General features: G+C 39.2%; 1 protein-coding gene across 3 annotated transcripts in view; it reads right to left on the bottom strand.

Annotated features, from left to right (window-relative positions):
• The window catches only part of mctp2a (multiple C2 domains, transmembrane 2a), a 46,020-nt gene that overhangs the window by 19,067 nt on the left and 7,029 nt on the right, over nt 1–19,924 (bottom strand). For all 3 annotated transcript variants that reach the window (XM_008412368.2, XM_081608195.1, XM_008412369.2), the window contains exons 7-17: nt 19,707–19,821; nt 19,602–19,622; nt 15,785–15,961; nt 14,933–15,063; nt 12,748–12,934; nt 12,571–12,664; nt 12,378–12,480; nt 12,194–12,296; nt 11,984–12,085; nt 9,746–9,820; nt 9,371–9,490 (exon numbers count right to left, since the gene is read on the bottom strand). In XM_008412368.2, the coding sequence (XP_008410590.2) occupies nt 9,371–9,490; nt 9,746–9,820; nt 11,984–12,085; nt 12,194–12,296; nt 12,378–12,480; nt 12,571–12,664; nt 12,748–12,934; nt 14,933–15,063; nt 15,785–15,961; nt 19,602–19,622; nt 19,707–19,821 (1,228 nt within the window). The remainder of the gene's footprint in view (nt 1–9,370; nt 9,491–9,745; nt 9,821–11,983; nt 12,086–12,193; nt 12,297–12,377; nt 12,481–12,570; nt 12,665–12,747; nt 12,935–14,932; nt 15,064–15,784; nt 15,962–19,601; nt 19,623–19,706; nt 19,822–19,924) is intronic.

Raw genomic sequence — 19,924 nt, 5'->3', positions numbered from 1 at the left:
TATGTTACTTTTATGTTATTTCTTTGCAAAACATTTCCAAACATTCAGAATTGTCTTTCTTGTAAGAGAGGTAAATGTGTGAGTCTTCTTTAAGCCAGCTGACTGGCAGTATGCAGCCACAAGTGGAGTGGAAGAGCGAGTCTTTACTACATACAGCTGGAGAAAACTCCAGTCACCCTCACTGAATAGACTTTAACCATCAAGAACAATCGGCCTTTAGTTTGTGGTTTTGAGACCAAGACATTTATCTATTGGCATTTTAAACTCGACTAAAAATGCCACAGATTCAAAGAATTAGCATGAAAATGTTAAACAAAAACATATGTAATGATGCAATTGCTGTCATTTAAAATGGAACATATATAGTTATTTCTTTGGCTGTAAAACTGAAATGCTTATATTTATTTTTTACAGCTAAAGCAGTGTTTTCCATAAAATGGATTTGTTTTGTTTTCTTTAGGCAAAAACATATAATAAACATTTCCTAAAAATAGTAGTGCTCACAACAGAGAATATTACACCTATTTCTTTCATTTTATTTTTATTTTTTTTTTATTTTGATCTCCAAAATTACACTGGGAGTATAATGTGACGGTTTATCACTCACTCAGCTTGCAGGTAATTTTTTTAAAATGATCAATGCTCTTTAGTTTCCACATTATCACAATTAAGCCAGTTAAGCAGCAGTGTGCAGCACTATATGAGTGACGGAGAGGAGGTGACGGGGGTTAAACAAGCGTAGCACTGCGTTACTTTGTGCTTCGTGGAGTCAAAAAATATTGCTCACTCTGACATTTCATTAAAACAACTTTAAACTGGAGAAACAGCATGGTGAAATATTTTAGTGGTAATGCTAATAATGACCATTGCAATTGGAGGATTGCTCTGCTCCCATATTAATTTGTCTTAATGGTTCTAAACCGGATACTACATTTGTTAGGCTTTAAAAATAACAGCACTAAAAGGCACCGGGGGAGGCTGAAAACATGCTTTTATTTTCTGTTTGAGCTGAAACTGAGTCTGCATGAGAGGGTTGATGCTGGGGACAGGAGCGGCAGGCTTTAAAGTAGCTGTAAATGCAGAGCAATGAGACATGTAATTTGTGTTGAGCTCGGGCCAGTGTGGGGGGACAGGCTTTCAGGGGGTGTCGGAGTCAGAGGAAGCGCAGATAAGATTTCTCTCCGGGGCAGGTACAGAGAGCATGTGTGTGTGTGTGTGTGTGTGTGTGCGTGTGTGTGCGTGTGTGTGCGTGTGTGTGTGGGCAGTCGCAGTGCTCTGAGCTAACGCTGAATAAATATTTCACATACGCTCAGCTCATGTCTTATCAACTGAAAGGGAAGAACAGAAAGAGGGAGAGCGGGTGAAAGAGAGAGCCTTCACTTCACTGGAAACAGACACTTCAGCAAGGTTGTTTGAAAGTGTGATGCAATTACTATTTTATCATGTTTAAGAAGAATAACTGCTTTCTAACACATACAAACTGCAAATACTCCACGAGTAGTTTTCTACATCAGAAACGTGTATTTTCATAGGACGATCTATAAAATCTTAGACTTTATATCAACATTTTTTTTTTTTTTGCAAAACAAAAGATTACTTGCAGCAAAATGACAGGCAAATTCCACAGCTTCAAAGTGCTCCCACACAGTCCAGACCAACACTGATAGCTCTTTATTAAAGCACTGAGGAGGAGCAGCTGCACAAGGCACAGCATTAGCATTTGCTCACAGACCCAGCTCTGGTTGTTGTCTCCCTGACTGTCTGACACATCAGGAGCACCAGTAGTGCGAGGCTGAAGCAGGGCAGTCGGAACGGGCCCCCGTGGTGCCTGTCAGTGGTGGCTACACTGACCCCGCACTCCGGCACTGGCCACTAGTGTTTAATCCGTGTCGGGAGCGTTAACACTGAGCGACCTCCTGGGTGACAGATCTGCCATGCGAGCCTTTTCCCCTGAGGAGGTGGGGAGTAGGGCAGAGGGAGGTGGCGGAGAAGTGGGAGTTGGGGGGCTTGGGGGAGTGGCATGGACTCTCCCTGTCAGCTCAGCTCACACACGCTAACGCGTTGGGGCCAAGATGGGCCTTGAAACAGCCCCACCATACACACACACGCACAGACACACACCCACACACACACACACACACACACACACACACACACACACACACACACACACACACACACACACACACACACACACACGCACACGCGCACACACACCCCCCCCACACACACACACACACGCACATGGAAGTGGACAGGTCGCTGCCTCAGCTGCACAAAGAAAGGTGTCCTCTTTGAGCAGGAAGGTGGTGAGTATGTTAAAGACAGACATTGTAATACGGCACACACACACGGAGGTCAAACACAGAGCACACTTCAAGCGGGCTTCAAACAAGCCAAATACAAAACAAGATACAAAAGATTCATAGAAAAAAGCCACACGTTTACTTCATTTATAATTTTTTTTTTGAGGTTTTGGTTATAATACACCACAAGCAAATTTACAGTGTTTAAAAACACTATGAAATAAATATGAAATAATCTACATATTGTGAGGAAGTAAAAATAAAAGCTTATGAGTTGATTGCTGAAGGTATAACAAGGTTTTATGTTATGGTTTCAAAATCAAATCATATATTCCTGTGGTTTAAATTCCTTTACAATAAGATCTCAAAGCTAGCGCTGGGGTGACAAAGTTTTTTCTTGCTCTCCTGCTTTAGTGCGGCCACACTCCATCACTTCAAAATTTAGCTGCATACTGCCTGTCAGTGGGTTAAAGGAAAGTTACGACATATACCTTTGTTTGGAAAAAAAAAAAAAAAGAGGAATTTGGCTGCTTGGAAATGTTTGTAGTGTTATTCATCAGTGTTCTAAAATTGCAGTTGCTAAGCTACAAATGACTAAGTAGCCAGCTAATATCAGCTTATCCTCCCTCTGTTACTCTATAAAGAGAATGCCAAAAACATGTAATATTCTGCACAACATTCATAATAAAAACTACTTCTAAATTTAGCAGGTGTAAAAGTTTGCTTCAGTGTAGGTATTCTCTGCTTTAAACTAAAAGTAAAATCAGTATTATTAATACCAATGTTATTACAGTAATTGTGGCCATATTTATTTTTTGCAGAGACAGGAATAACTGACACATTTTCATTTTGATCAGGTGATGTTTTGTTTTAAATCCCCGTGTAAAAATTGTGAAAGTTTTGTACTTTTTCTTAAAGTTACCATGAGAGTTCACCAACTTGGTTCTGCAAAATACTCAAAGACTTGACTTTTCATTTATTATTTTTTTGAAAACTATGACCTCTCCATATAAAAGCATCCGAAAATCAATATGGTATTTCATCCATTTTGTTTTGTATTTTGCAGAGTTCATATTTTGAAGCATTGAAATATTGTTATCCCATTATTTTCTGTCGGTTTGAAAACTTCTATATCCATACAATATCTATAGCACATCTTTTCTCTTATGTTTTATATTTCCTAGTAAAGAAAGAAAAAAATATATATAGTTAATTTAGATCTTTAAGAAATTTTGACATTTGTATCAGCTAGAAATGACAAATCTGATCAGTGCATTTCTAGTTGTCAAACTGTGTCAGTTATTTATTAATACCACTAATAGGGTGAAATGTCCCCCGGATATGCACTGTATTCAGCCAACCTCCAGAGCTTTCAACTTACATTTATTTGAGGAAAGCCTGACAATAATACTGTTTTAAATCAAGAGGAAATCTTGATGGGATTTTACATATTCTCATTAAATAATTCATAAGATTTCTGACTAGAAGAAAAAACATACAAGCAATTCTGCATCATTTTTTGCTCCCTTCTAGACACATTCCCACTGCAGAGCCTGTTAAAAGTGCCACTATCATGACAAAGGAGAGCATAACCCCCCCAGGGACTGAAGAATCCCACTATTCTAAGGCCTTCAAACTTTTTACAAACAGAAAGAAAATAGATGCAAAGCAGAAACATCGAGACAACTCGCAAGCTAGCTGTTCTCACGAAAAGGCTTGGCCATACTGCAATGCAGCAAATAAAGACGCAGATCCACCACTTACAAAATATTTAAATTTCACGGACGGTGTTAACAAGGACAATTATGACAACTCCGATTATGGCCTTGATCTCGGCCTGGGCTGGTGTTCTGCCTAATAGAGCCGACCGCAGCCGACTCCACACAGGTGGTCTCCCGAGACCTCTGCAGCCTGATCCGACCCTGTCCTGCCCTCATCTGGGGAGACGGCAAGTCTTTCAGTGCCCGCTGCAGCTGCCAGGCGTGTTTACAGCTGCGCCGCATCAAACATTCATCAAATGCCATCTTTACAGTGTGTGATGTGAGGCAATCAGCATTTCACAGGCTGTCAAATGATGTCTAAACCACTTGCTACCTGGCAGTGTCAAAAAGAAACACTCACAGAAGGTGTGCAGGTTTCTTTTTAGTCTAACTCTTGACAGATGAAGTACCAGATATGCTAAAATATTAATTTTGACTAAATACTTAAAGCAGTCTAACGACAGCAAATCTCAAAATCAGCTTTTAAGTGTAAATGATCCTGGGTTTTTTTTTTTGTTTTTTTTTAAGCCACTTTTCACTTCATCAAAATCAAAATTGTTCAAGTTCTGAGGCAGATTAATTTGGCTGGCTAATACTCACTTTTTTAGGTGTTCTTCATCTTTTTAGGGGGGCTAAGGAAGAAGAAACATGTGTCTCCTGTAGTGCACATAATGGAGGATTTCACTCCAAAGTTGTTCCCACAAATGGCTCCTGTTAGGGAGAAGTAACTGACCTGATCTCTTTATTGGGCTCAAGTTTGGCGTTTCCAGCAGTGCTGTAGCACCATCTACAGGCAGCAAGTCAGTGTGCAGCAGGGAACTCTGGGTGACCCCATCCTGCAGTCACTGCTGATGTATAGCGCATTTATCTCGCTCAGTCTTACCGAAAAGCACATCTAAAAGGTGGTTATTTTATGTAGAGTTTTAGTTGTCACATTTTTCTCTCTCACAAAGAAGGAAACATGCTGTTGTCAAAACCCTTGAAAAGTGTAGCTCTTCTGCTCATTACTGTGGCATAAACAAGGGGAAGAGAAGTAAAAAAGAAGAAAAAAACATGCACCATTAATTGTTTGCATTTGGATTCAATGACGAAAATGTTTACAAAATTTGCCAGAACTTTGTTTAAATGTTTTTTTTTTTTATTGTTGCCGTTTTTTTTTTTATTATTACATTCGCTAATTAGAGACACCATTTTAGAACTGTAACTCACGAGCGAAAAACTTAATACAACTTTAAACAGTTAAATCAAGTGACCCCCTGCACTCAAACAGCAAATATTTTCACAGCTAAACAAAAGCACATAATAGCGTCATAAAACATCAAGCTATCTGATTTTTATTTGTTGCCTCGCACAAAAGAATCATCCTCACATTTCAATGTAAAACCCTTCACTGAAGATAAACCACGGCAGCGATCCCATATGCGAAATGTAAATGCCTTACGTCCTAACAACCATTTCATAATGCACACAAGAATCAGCATAAACAGGGTAGCACTGTGCTATACATGCTGTGATGAGGTCAGAAGATTGGCCTCTGGGACAGAGTGAAATAATGGCTTTGTTCCTGGTAAAGCACTAAGCATCCCACAGTACCAGTGAGAACAAGAGGGAAAAAAACAAAATAGCAGCAGTGGTTTTATATATATATATATATATATATATATATATATATCAATACCATAGAAAGGTAGGATTGGCCAGTCTGCATGATTAATAATGTATTGTAATGTATATTAAAGCTAGACCCACCACTGCAGCATTTGCTGCTCTGAGGAGCCCCGCGCTGCCTGCCTGCCACTGTGGAAAAGAGCAGACACTGGTGGCATAATTACGCACATCTGAGAGGCAAGCAGAGGCCATCTGTCAATGTCTGAATCAGTTACCTTATTACCACTGCCTAAAGATGTAAAGATAGGAGTGGGAGCCGCTTTCATTAGAGCGCATGGTGGCATGCTGCTTTAGATGGCTCCAAAACACTATCCTAATTGGAAATGATGATTCGGAGGAGGAGAAGAGACTACATGGTTGACGCCCTAGGAGTGGGCAGGGGCACGACTGTGAAAAAGTGGCGTGGCACCGGGCTTGTAATAATGGTCATACAAGACCTCGTTGCTTGCCCTTGCTGTCTCGTGGCTGGCAGCATACGTTCTGTTGCGATATTTACATGCGATTTGCATCTTTTACTATGCCAATTGCTAGTCAAGGATATGATAAATAATTGTCAAAGAACTTTTCACGCAGTGAACTTTTAGTCTGTCGATGAGTGGCTGATGAATAACTGAAGCAGATTCAATCTGGGCAACTCTCACCATCCACCTTCGACACTTTGAGTACTTAAAGCTCTCCTCATCAGAGACAAAGGCGTACTCCGACTCCTCTCTCGTTGGCTTTTTCGGCATTTCAACTGCAGTTTGTAGTTATGCAGTATGGTCCAGCCTGGAAATATTACTGAACTGAGTTCATTAGTATAGTAACGATACCCTGACTTCACTGTATCACAGTTTAAGCAATTCGTCTGCATTCATACTGCTAATGCTAACAATTGTTTTAAAATAAATGCATAAAATGGTTAAATAGCTTTTATTCAAAATAGAAAAGCAACACTGTGGATACAGTGATATAAAAGGTTAACATAAAATAATAGCAACTATTGTCATGATAGATGGCAAAAAACATGCAATAACCCCTAAAATTTAGTAGCAGTTATCAAGTGTCAGAATATCAAATTATTTAGTTGTGTGTGTGTAGTAACTCCTTAAAAGAGGTGATAATGAAAACTTCCAAATTGAATTTTTAAGGAAGTATTACATTAATAAGAGTGTGCTCATTTAGTGTCCACAGCATAAGTGGTCACAGCTTTATTATTTTATTTATTTATTTTTTTACATTCAGATATATTTCAAACAGCCACATTTATTTATTTTTTTATTAGTGAAGAAAAAACATTATTATTGAAGGAAAAGCATAATGGCCTTTACTCAGCCAGCTGAATGGTAGGGCACAGCAACAGATGAGGAGACAGGAGGGCTGTGTTCCTCTGTACTAAATACAGCTAGAGAAATGATCAGACACTCAAGCAGTTTTTCTGGCATGCCATTAAAAATCTTAATGGAACATGGAGTGGTTTATTTATTGTTATAAATATTTTAACTGAAAGCTTTGCTAAAACAGAAAACATCTGTTGAATTTATAACTAGTTTTGAGTTCCTATTGCAAAAAATATTATTCCCCCTTCCTATTCTTCTCTTTTGAAAGTAACAGAACAATTTTGCATTAGATGGTTAATTAGAGTCTTAGCTATCTGCAGGACAGCCTATGGTCAGCAGTTTAAGGCACGGTGCACTTGGGGAGATTTTTCTATAAAGGAAATTGACATTTTCAGAAACACTTGTTTCAACTCTGGACTCTCCAGAAAATGTTTTCCTACACAGGAAACGTGCCACTTGTAGATGGGCAATATTAATTTAAAACAAGTGAAAAAAAACGGTAGCCCAAACATAACAATATTGACACCAACGCTAATTGATTTAGGGACGCTGGAGCAATATTGTGACCTTTAGTGACCTCTGTATACTTTTATTAACATCTTTAAAATGATATCAGCACATACAAGACGCTTTCCAGAATGAATGAGGACAAACTGTTAGAAACATCTTTGTTAGATTTGAAGAATCTCTACAGCCAACACCGCTTAGGTTCTAGTTTTGGCCCAGTGATGGGTCTTGCCTCTTGAATACACAAGTCATGACTGCCCAAGTTTTTAGAATGGGAAACATTTCTAAATCTCTGAACATGCAAATTTCCCTCTAGGATTAATAAAATATATTCATTCATCCATATGCTACAGTTGTCTTTCATGTCAGACATAGAAAAATTTAGTGGTCTTCTTTCAAACAGCTAACAGGCAGTGTGCAGCGACATGTTGGAGAGGGCATGTGAGTGAGAGGTACTCTGTACTTCATATAGGAGAAAAAACTTTGGATATCTCAGCAATTTCTATGATACCTCCTTTAAAGAACAGCAGGAGGAAATATTTTTGTGATCTGAAACCATAACTTTTTAAACCTTCATAGAAATAACAGCCCCATGCCAATTAAGTACTTAAAGTCCAACTTCACTACATCGATAAGAATAAAGGTATGTTAGAGTCTTTTCCTTCTCTCTGAAAAAGCTCTATTTGCATGGTATACTCCTAAAACAGCAGGTGGAATGGAAGTGGAAATGAGAGATTATAGTGTTTTACAGCACGCACACCTTGCCTGCGGAGGATCTAATTATAGGTGGAGAAAGAAGGCCTCATCCTGCTGACCTGTCACCTGCCGGACCGCAATCCTGCCTGCATCCAAGCCTTCCTGTCTGCCTCCGAGTCCCCTGCTATCTGCCCCCCACTCTCTCTGAGCTGTCTTCCTCTTTTTGAGCTCCAACTTTCTTTTCCAGATAGCAGCCTGCCTCCCACACTCTATCCTTACACAATTGCCCGCATTGTTCTCCATCTTCCTGTCTGTGTGTCCGCCTGTCTGTCTGTATGCTGTGCTGTTCTAAAGGCTGTGATACACTGAGCCCGGCCGGTGCCTGAGGGGATTTGCACCTCAGTATCACTGAGCAGGGCTTATAGAATACACCAGGTATGAATTGCATGTCATCCTGAGACGGAGTAGACAGAAGAAAGGCGGTAAAAGGAGAGTTTCTTCACACACCCTGTCTGTGACCGCTTCCTCACCCTGACACAGTGCTGGCAGGGCTTTCATGGCAATTGTACACTCTTAATCATGACATTACATGCACTGTGCTCTGGGAGATTCACTAGGTGCTTTCAGATTATTTAAGCTTAGGACCTAAGATCACACACCCTCATTAAAAACAGCTAAACAGAGACATTTAAACAAGGTTTAAACCTCAGAGGCAGACTGTCACTACTCCAACAAAGGAAGCTCAGACTGTGATCCTCCTTACACCATCCCATGGGTTAGAAGGCTTTGCGAAGAAGTCAGATGTACAAATGCCCAAACCCCACCCTTTCAAATATACTCTAATGTCATCAGAACCGAAGAAAAGCCAAGTGGGGTTTGATTCAAAGGATAAATCACATCCATTGCATATGCACAGCTAAAACAAAGACAGCCAACGCTGTTTTGTTTTTTTTCATGGGAAAAAAGACCAGCATAGAGAAAATGGCTAAAGCAAAGATTTGCCTCGACATCTCATTCGCATGAAAAGAGTTAACGGCGATCTGCAGTGAAACGGGACAAAACTTGCTCGCCCCAAGGCTCAAAGAGAGTTCATTAACATAAGGCAATGACTTACCAGAAAGGCCATTAGACTCCGTTGTCTGCTCTCCCACTGAAAACAGCTTTTAATGTACTGTAACGTGTACAGAACTGATGTGCTGATTTTTCGAACTCGATATATATTCCTGGCCAGGATCTGGAAGAAAATAATTTGAAGAAAACAACAGTTAGAATCATTTGTTTCTGGACATAAAGTCCATGGGTTTGAATTGCGGTTAAATCAGCTGCATTGATCGAAGACAATTAAACAAGTTAGTTTGATAATCACTTATAAAAATTCCTCCTAAATATCTGGGAGTTGGAATGTGACTGTGTTGCCTATTTTTTTGCCTAATTTGTTAATAATAATAGTGAAAAAAAAAGAAAAAAAAAGAAGAAACTGGGAGATCACCTTCTTGTTGAACTTTGGATCTTCCTCAGTGAATTTTGCCTCCTTTTTTTGGAAGGTTTTGACCCCAGCTCTGACCTGGGACCAGAATAAAAATGAATACATTAGATTACCACATTTTCTTAGTGTATTGCTGTATATATTATTGAAATCTCAAACAAGGAAAAGGTTATTATGACAAAAAATATAAATACCGCAATTTTCTAGAGACACAGTACTTCGACAATGTTTTAAAACAATTAACACTTTGCAATTACTTGTTTCAAATAGTTTTTTTTACTGCTGTATATGCATACATAGAGGACAATGCAACTAAGAATACGCTCCTCAAATGTGAATTTTAACTAACTAAACTGTCTTCTGAAAATGGCCTACCAGGATAGATATAGTCAAAGCAAATTGTTTCCTCACCAGCAGAGTGCAATACATGTTCAAAAATATTTTAAAAGCAAAAGAAATCTTTAATTTTTTCTAGAGAACAAGATATTAAAGTTTTTCATACATGTGAGAATTAAAAAAATGGTTTACATTAATACTAATTATTGAAGTTAAACAATAATTTTAGAAATCTAGAAAGCTGCCACAAGTTATATCGATAACTATAATTTAAGTATGGAGTGTTGATTGTGTTAGTGTTTAATTCTGAAAGTACTTTAATTTTATATTTACAATTATCACTAAAAGCATAGTTTTCTAACTTAACTCATGCTCTTTGACACCCAAAGGAAAAAGTTCTTACATTATGATACAACTGTTTTTGGAACAAACCAGAAGCAAGAAAGAGTTGGTCCATTTTTGTGATAAGAGTTTATGTGAAATTATTGCAAGGTTGAAGGTTTTTTTTTTCTTTTTCTCCCATCTACTGTGGAGTTTAACCCAGTAGGTTAATTTAAGTGGCCCTTTGTGTTAGCAACTGGTTCAGCAGTAATCCAAAATGTGGCCATTCAGACATCAAATTCCCTGTGCCAGAAGGAAAAGCACTACCTTTCATCCCTAAAGTGATTGAACACCTGTTTGTACCAAGACTCAACAGTCAAAGCTGAGAAAACGGTGTTGGAACAACACATCCACACACATGCCTGCGGATTCCATGAAGTGAAAAGGCAACAAATCGGACTTCCAAGTAAGGTGGTCCGTTCTTTTTATTTCTAGCTGCTGTCTGTGTGTGTTGAGGTGTCCCCGAGACTTTTGATTTCACTTTCCTTTCACTGTAACACCTTGGATTTAAGTTTTAGAATCCACAATTGGACTATAAATCAGTCTTCCTTTCAGCTTCCAAAATACCAACAAACTAATGGTAATTTTAGATTATTCATCAGACACACTGTAAGTAGGGTGCAATGTAGAGTTTGCTAGCTGTTGCTTTCTGGCTGTTTTGTTTCTTATGTTTAGGTTAGCAGTGGGGGTAGATTTGTTTTGCTAATAAGTCTTTTCTCAAATTTCTTTTTTTGCACTGAAAAACAGATACGTTCTAAATCGAGACAGATACACAGCAGTCGTCCTGTGCCCCCCTAGTGTGATCAAGATCCCTTGAAAGAAAATGCATTACCTTATCAGACTGATTTTGGATTAAGTATAAGGTGGTTAATTAGTCTGCTGTGTAGCCAACCTGTAATTCCTCCCAACCAAACATGTTGCTCATAATTTGCTAACTGTAGTTTTTATATATATATATATATATATATATATATATATATATATATATATATATATATATATATATATATATATATGCAGATGAAAAAGTACATGGGTTTGATGTCTGTGGCTGGAAGATCGTTTGCTTTTACCACGCTGATCTGAAGTTTATATATATATATATATATATATATATATATATATATAAAAAGAATTGCATATTAAGAGTAATGGACAACATTTCTGCATGATTACTGTCTGCACTTTTTGCCATCAGAAATATTTCCAAACAACAAAGCTGCCTCTCATAAGCCAGAAAAAATAAAAACTTATCCAGTCGCTTGTTTAAAGTGTTTGCCCTCTTTCAGTCAGCTGAGCAGCACTGCGCAGAAGCAAATGGCAAAGGGCCAGTACTGCCTTACACTACATTCATTACAGTTAGAGAAAACTCTGGTCACTCCAGGACTTTCTCTTGAATTTGATTAAATTAAAAATACTTTAAGGAACAGACCATTTAAAACCATATCCTCTAAAAACCGAGGGATACCTTTCATAAGGGTTACTGATTCATGCCATGTCAAACACATTCAATTTGTTCCTCACTTTGTTATAGATGACCTCTAGCACCAGTGTGATGGTCCCTTTGGAAGTTCTTTCAAGGCATTCTTTCTTCAAGAACAGACACATCAGCTGACCACTCTCAACCTTTCAGAATTTACAAATAGAGTTAATGTGTATACATTTTTTATCTGAGACTGTATTTATATTTAGTATTTATATTTAGTGTTTTATGTAAAAAATTCACAAACTTACTGTCAGTAAAGGGATAGCTGCTTTTCCCAAAAAGTTTGGGGATTTGTCACCATTTTCGTCAAAGACAGTCACCTCCACAACATCATGAATGTCCTTTATTGGGCTTGAGAAAAACACACACACACACCTTTAATATAGTAACAAAAATGCAAGGTGATAGTATCTATTTGAAAAGTTTTCTTACAATGTAAAGATTGCGTTCCAGTCTGGATTGACGCTCCTGTTAACAGTGTGAGTTTGAAGTTTGCAGTTTCCAAGCTCAACAACCACAAAAGGGTTGCTTTTTCCTGCAAATGGTAAAATATGTTTTATTGTCTAAGGCAAAGAAGAGGCAATTAATATGAGGACAGCAGATGAAAAAGTACATGGGTTTTTACCGTTGATGTCTGTGGCTGGAAGATCGTTTGCTTTTACCACGCTGATCTGAAGGAAACCGACGTCTTGTAAACACTTGTGAGAGTTTTTCAAACTCTGAAACAAACAAATTGGAATTGAAAAGTAAATGGTGACTAGAAAAAGGCCAACATTTTAGTGGTCTTGATATTGCTACGTACAAGTCTTTCCACCACTGCGTCTTTCTCATCTTGATTCTCGAAGGTGGGGTTTTCAGTGTCAGAGACGGAGACGCCCCAGCAGGGTCTCAGTGTGACCAGAAAGACCAGCTTGCCTTTTCCGGGGTTCAACACATAATTGTAATCCATTCTTTCATTTAATGGAAGCTTCAATACGTCAATCTCATACCTGAAACACAACAAGGTTTATGTCAGTTTTACAGTTGTCTAATCCAGTGGTCCCCAACGTTTTTATTACAGCGGACCGGTCAAGACTTAGAAAACTTTTGCTGCAGCCCGGGAGGGGAGGCAGGCGGCGTTGGTGTTCCCGGTGGTGTTTTTATCGCAACCTGTGGGGTTTTTCCTGTCTGGGAATGAGAATACGACCTGCTGAATGTGACAGGTAGCCTATCAAAAAGCGTGGTGACGTAAGAACAGAGGGGAATCCCAAACAGCTGACATATTGCGCAACTGAGTCCGGTGGATATCGGAGATGATATGTGGAAATTTTTATTATTAAATCTAAAGGTCATTATTATGTTTATTCAGTTAAAAATGTTAACTATGAAAAAACATATTCACCTCCAAATCATAGTGCAGCAAATAGAGCGGCTGCGCACGTCGTCTTTTATACAGCGCCTTTTCTTTTTGTTACATCTTTTATCTCTTAAAATGAGTCCACAAACTATCACTATTGCTTCTACATCGTCATCCGTGTTTGGTTATTCTAAATTCCCGTATGCTATGTTGGGGGTTTTACTGGATTATCCTCTGGAATCGGGATGTTCATGACTGGAATCAGTTCGTGCTGCTCCTGCCTTGGACACATGAACCGATCGAACCTGTTGTACTTTTATCAGCTCTGTGGTCACAGAGGTTTGGAGAATCGGCCGACATTCTTAAATCTTTCCGTCTAAACCAGACTTAAGACTCACAAGCTCTACTCCTCTTCTCTCGACCACTGCCCAAACGCTCTGACTCTGGTCGCTATGGTAACGTTTATATATCCCTTCAAACTAAGATACAGATGTGCTACAAAAACGAACATTTTACTTTCGTGAAACTTGTAACTCACAATACTGACTAACGGGAGCCCTGAGCTTGTTTCTCTGCGACAAGTGACCCATCTGGGAGTGATGATGGGAGACAATAACACCCGAAGTGTTGCTTATATCCACAGCCTGCTTGGTCTCTACGAGGCGAAGCAGCTTGAAGCTTCATTGCCTCTTTAGCAGCCGGTCGCCGCATGTTACGCAGAGCGGGCTTGTAACGTGGGACTCACCTACCGGTCCGGGATAAATCCATTCTCCTGTCTCTTCTCTAGGCCTTTTCCCCTTCGCAAAGAAACTTTCCAAAGACATCTGATCTGTTTCTTACTCATTTCGCTGCTTGTGGCCTCAGTGTTGGCGCGCAAGTAACCAAGAGAATCCGGTTAAAGGATTTTCAAAATAAAAGATCCTCCAGACTCAAATAATACATAAAACAGACATATTTCACTATTTCTTGCGCGGCCCGGTTCCAATTGGTCCACGGACCAGTACCGGTCCACCGACCGGGGATTGGGGACCGCTGGTCTAATTGACAATTTTTTATACCGTTTTCACACCGTTATGATTACATTTAAAACAAATGAGTCACAAAAATATAATAAAATGTTTATTGTATAATACCACCATCTTTTTCAGCTATAAGTATAAAATAGGAACTTAATACGAAATTAAGTGCAATTTAAGATCCATTTTGGAATCTGGCTATATTATGGACTTTATAAGAGCAAAAAAAAAAAAATAACAAATATTTGTTATATAATAGTGTCAATAATTTTTAAAATAAATACGTGATAGACAAAAAACGAGCTGAAATCACGGCAAAAAGTTAGTGAAGAATTATGTTTGGAATACTAAGCCAAGGTAACAATGCAATGGTCACCAAACACAAATATAATGACTTTAAAAGTTGCAGCAGAAACTTTATTTCAAATAATTAGTGATTTGTGCTGTGAAGAGGTCAGGTTTGTCTGAGTGCAGTAGCTAGTAGACCTAGCAAACCACATTTTTGAGATTTGTAGGTTTTATGTCTTGAAAATATAATGATATGCATTTTGGTTTTAAGAGCCTGCAGAGACTGAACAAAATTCTGTAGACAGCAAATGAGGGAAAGTTACCAGTTTCAACAAGTAAATACTCACGCCCCCCATGATTCTGCACCCTTCCGCCCTCTCTTTGCGTACACCTCCACCTGTAAAGGCTCCAGGACGTCGTCAAATTTATTGAAGTCAAACTGCTCTCTCCATTGGGGATTTGGTTGAATGCAAAGGTTCTAGAAAATGGTAAGACACAGTTTTAGCTAATATACAATAACACAAAAACACAGACGTATGCTTAATGGGATGACAGGTTTATCACATCAAGTTATCTCTTTTCTGACACAGGGATAAAGTCTTTGTTCAGCCTGATCCGAATGAAGCAGGAGACGGGGGGAAAAAAAAGAAAAAAAAAGAGAGGTGTGCTGTGTTGCATGTATGTGTATCGAGTTGTGTGCGCTTGTACGGGTACACCTCGGTTGCCACTCTGGGATTGTAAACACTGACAGCTTCCAATTAGAATCAGCTTTGTTCAACAAACAAACAAGCAGAGAGGAAAGCAGAGTGGTTTACAAAGAAATGACACGACAACACGAGACAAGTGCACCGTAGAATCATCGGGGGGGTAGGCCAACAAATACAGGTAAGACGAATAGGGCATGCTGGGTATGTAAATGAAGGCAATGAAGCCCAGCACTTTGCAGCACAGTGAGAAACGAGTGGCAGCCCTGCCTGGTCTAATGAGCTGCCTCTGCCATGGCCCAGTAAGCCAAGGTGCAGGTGAGTCACTGACGGGCACCTGCTGGGAGAAAGAAGCTGGGAAGTGGAGAGATAGCAGCTGGAAGAAAAGTAAACCGGAAAGGCTAAGAAAGCAAAAGGAAAAGGGGGAGTAGATGTGGGGAGAAAAAACAAAATGATATACACAAACAAAAACAAAAAAACGCAAAAAAGGCCAACCTTGCTTTTGTATTTTTGATCCCCAAGGCGGAAGCGGACGTAGACGTCACCATGACCATGCTGTGGCATGTATTGTCCCTCCACCAGGGTGACCTGGAGTATGCCTGTCCACATCTGGCTCTTCAGCTGATATTTTGATGGGTCATTAGTCCGTGGAGTTTGGAACTGGTTCTGCTGCTGTAGAACAAAAGAAGAACATGGTGTACAGAGCCTCAAAGTAAATATCTATTTGCAGTACAATCTTACTCTGGTAAGATTGTACTGCTTACTCTTACCAGACTAAGCAAAATCCAAATTTTAATCTAAGAAAATGTATTCACTGTAGAAAAAAGGAGTGACAATTTAGGTTTAGTAACATCAAACCAAAGAATTAACTCTTGCGTTAAGTAACTTGAAAGAAATTTGCAAAGTAGACATGCTTTATTGAAAGTTTCATACTACAAAACAAGAAAGCATGCTGGTGCTTCACCTTTTAGTAATCAAGAGAAAAACAAGTACAATCGTACAGTGGCCAAAATGGGAATATTTAATAATCCTTATCTTAAATTAAAATAGCAATCACTAATTTACTACAAAGTTAATTTCTTGCAATTTATTAACTGGTTTTTACTTTTCATTTAGTCCGAAATAAAACATCAAGAACAAATGTGAGGGTTGAAATGTGAGCCGAGAGAATTAAAAGACCTAAAAGAAACCATATTTAATGACATTTTAAAAATTCTAGCATATCCAAAACATATAAGCTCGCAGATTCATTAGCCTTTAAGAATGCTTTTTTGAAGGTCCATATATATCAGAGTGAGGAAGATAGCACAGAAAGTTAAAACTTCAAAGCTCGTCTTGGCCTCCTCAAGACTTAGGAAACAATATCAATACGGTGATGGTGGGAGCGCTGCCACAAGTCATTTTCCACCAACCATCACAAAAATTAAACATTTGGAGTTTTCTATGTGCAGCCTGAACTTTAACTGGAAATGTATGCATTAAGATTGAAATTTCTCACTCTCTCTGTGGATTTGGCATGTCACTGAGGAAGAATATATAGAAAAGCCCCTCATTACCCAAGTAAGGTAAGATGATCTGTGGTACTGTGACCACCTTTCCCTTGCTAGCCTTCTTAGAAAGTGTGGCATCATCAATTATTTGAAATAGCAGAAGATTTTAAATAAATATTTAGTGACCTCTGCAACAAAGCCAAAAATTGGTTTTAATTTAGTTTCTCAGCAGGATTGTGATCCAAATCGATTGACCAAGAAGACAGAAATGGTTCACCGGTAGCAAAAATCATCTACCATGGCCATCACAGCTTACTTTAAGGTTTTATGCATCATTATAAAATGTACTAACAAATTTGTATGTGCCTGTACATAGTTAGAGCTTATTTATTTATTTTAATAATGATACTTCCTCAGGTTAACACTTTATTGTGTTAACTTCCTGCATGAAAGTAGGACAAAGGTTTACATTATACAGAGCTATCTCTATTGAAGCACATTAGCACATCTTTACTGACAAGCAAGGCATACACCATGGAGGTTTCCAGGAAAGGCAGGAAGAGAGGACCGTCAGCGAACAGCCAGATGTCCCTGGCTGTGACAGTCCCACTCATCACTGGCTCCCAGACTGAGTGTGGGGAGGCAGGACACTTGGCATACTGCAGCAGAGACAGCAGGCAGCAGTGAGTAATGATGCTAACCATACAGCTCTCTCATCAGCAAATTATGCATACATGCAGTATGTATGGCCGGCGTCAGAGTTTACTGCACATTGGCCAATATATCCGGTCTTAATTTAACAACAGGGTCCCTATATACTTTCTCATGTCAAAATTTCAACTTTTTTAGATTCAGCTTTCTGGAGCTCTCGGCTCACAGATTCACTCTGAATTTAAGACACATTTTTGCAGAAATATAAGACCTTAAATTTGGAATTGGCAAAAAACACAACTGCATATGGACAAATGGAACCTTGATTCAAGCACTATTTTTCTCAAGTGCTGCTTTAAAACTAAATAGTAGTTTTCATACTTAAGATAAGAAGATAAAGGAAATGAAAAATAATAATAACAGCAAACTCTCCACTTGTGCTATGTGCCACAGAGGAAGTAGAGAGGAAAGGAGGCCTTGATATGTTTCCATGTTGGAGTTCCCGTGAGGCCGTGCGGTGATAGGCCAGGGCTGTAAAAACAAACAGCACAGAGGTTGTGTAGAGCTGACTGTAATTAAAGAGCAGGAGCGTAATCTGCTCTAGCCTCTTTGATTGCCTCGCTCCTTCGGCTGCCCCGGCGACGGCGCTTCAAACGGCCTTGCTGCAACTCCCCCTGCCACTCGGGAGGCCCCTCCTCTTCGCTAGAGGGTCATAACCCACATTGCCACCCAATCCAGAGGGGATCAAAGCATATCTCAGAGACCTGAATTAACATGGAATACCACAGCACAGCCCTATAAATATCAGCCCCTTCAAAAGAAGAGGAACAAGAGGGAGTAGAGGGAGCGATATAAAACAGGCCTCAGCCAAGTCATCCCAAGTGTTTATCTTGGACACATTTCTATCTCAGCGGCCAATAAAACAATTCCACTTAACTGTAAGTGGCCCCTAAAGAGAATCTATTCCTGGTCCTAAAAGGGCTGCACGATTGCTTCCATATGGTGGGACAGCATGGGGACAAGCATGATGAGCTCAGACCCAGGTCCATTTGGCTGGTACCTCAGCACTGTCCATCCACAGCTGTGATATTACATTCTAACATCTGGGTTATTGCCCACCATGCCTGGGAATTATCAGCCCTACCGATCTAAGGCATCCCACATTGGCAACATGCCTTGAACAGCCCGAGCCCACCACCACCCACCCTTCGCTTTTCCGCTTCTCCCACACGCCCCCTCCTGTTTGAAACACTATCACACAGCAGAGTTTTACTCAGGCACTTGCCATTCCCAGTCTCTGTGGTGGTATCACAGAGGGAGAAAATGATGTACCAACGTAGGGGGAGCTGAGCAGAAAGACCACGATAGGTGTTAAATGCAATAAGATACTGTACGTTTCTCAAAAACAAATCAGGGGGAAAAAAACTGCATTGCTACATTGTTAAATTAGCAGTCTGATTTAAACGGGTAGAACGTTGTGTATAGTCCCACTGCGCATCTCTGCCCCCCTTTGAGCATCTTTAACCATCTGCAGCGGATAACCTACAACATTGAAGGAAAATGGCATTCATTTCTTTGTCATCTCATTTCAAATTGAGATTGTCTGCTGGACCATCAAGAGACTGAACAGTGGCAGATGTAGTGACAGCATAGGTGTGAAGATAAACCCACTCGCTGCAGAGTGAGTCCCAAGCAGCAACCCTCCAATTTCACTCTGAATCTAATTACAGTAGCGGTGTATTGAAAACCACTTGAGGGGGAAATGAAACTTTGTTTACTGCTAAACAAAATACTCCTATGGAATATTTAGCAAAAAATCCCAGTGACAGATTTAAGGTGTAATATTTTGATTCTGAAATGAACGAGATTTTGCCACAGTTTTTAATTGCTTAAATACCATATAATCATGGCTTAAAGGTTAATTAAACATCTTACGAATATATGTACATTTATATTGGCTGTGGTGAAACAAGGTTACACACAAAAGCCAGGGTCCATAACATACTCATAATTCTTTGTCTTGCCATTTCACAGTGAGCTACTGCCCCCTAGTGCTCTTGTGGGTAAGAACTTCCCAATAAAAGAAAAGCTTTATTTGAAGAATGCTACAGTAATCATACTCAGGACATTTTTAATATAAAAGAAAATGTGGGAAGTATGAAAGTAGTTACCTTCTTTTTTGGCAGAAATCTCTAAAATAATAAAAGAAAGGCATTCATTAGTACATATAATAAAATTTAATCTGCAAACATTTTAAATACCAGACTTATTCATACATTGCCTCTTTTCACTGTCGCATCTCGGAAATTCAAGCGGACTTCGAGGACAATAACTCCCATGTCATCTTCTTTGCTCTTAGGGTCCTCAAGATGCAACTCCAGTTCATGTGTTCTGGAGAACGACAGATTTAAAACCATAATTCACTTAAGATATTATATATGTATTTTTTTTGCTTTGAGTTAAATCATGAAATTCACATGAAATGCATCGATCA

This window comes from Poecilia reticulata, chromosome 6, assembly GCF_904066995.2.
Source record: "Poecilia reticulata chromosome 6, P_reticulata-male-v2, whole genome shotgun sequence".
In the NCBI taxonomy this organism is placed as follows: Eukaryota; Metazoa; Chordata; class Actinopteri; order Cyprinodontiformes; family Poeciliidae; genus Poecilia; species Poecilia reticulata.
The sequence above is the reverse complement of the archived record's forward strand: the minus strand, read 5'-3'. Positions and strand labels throughout refer to the sequence as shown.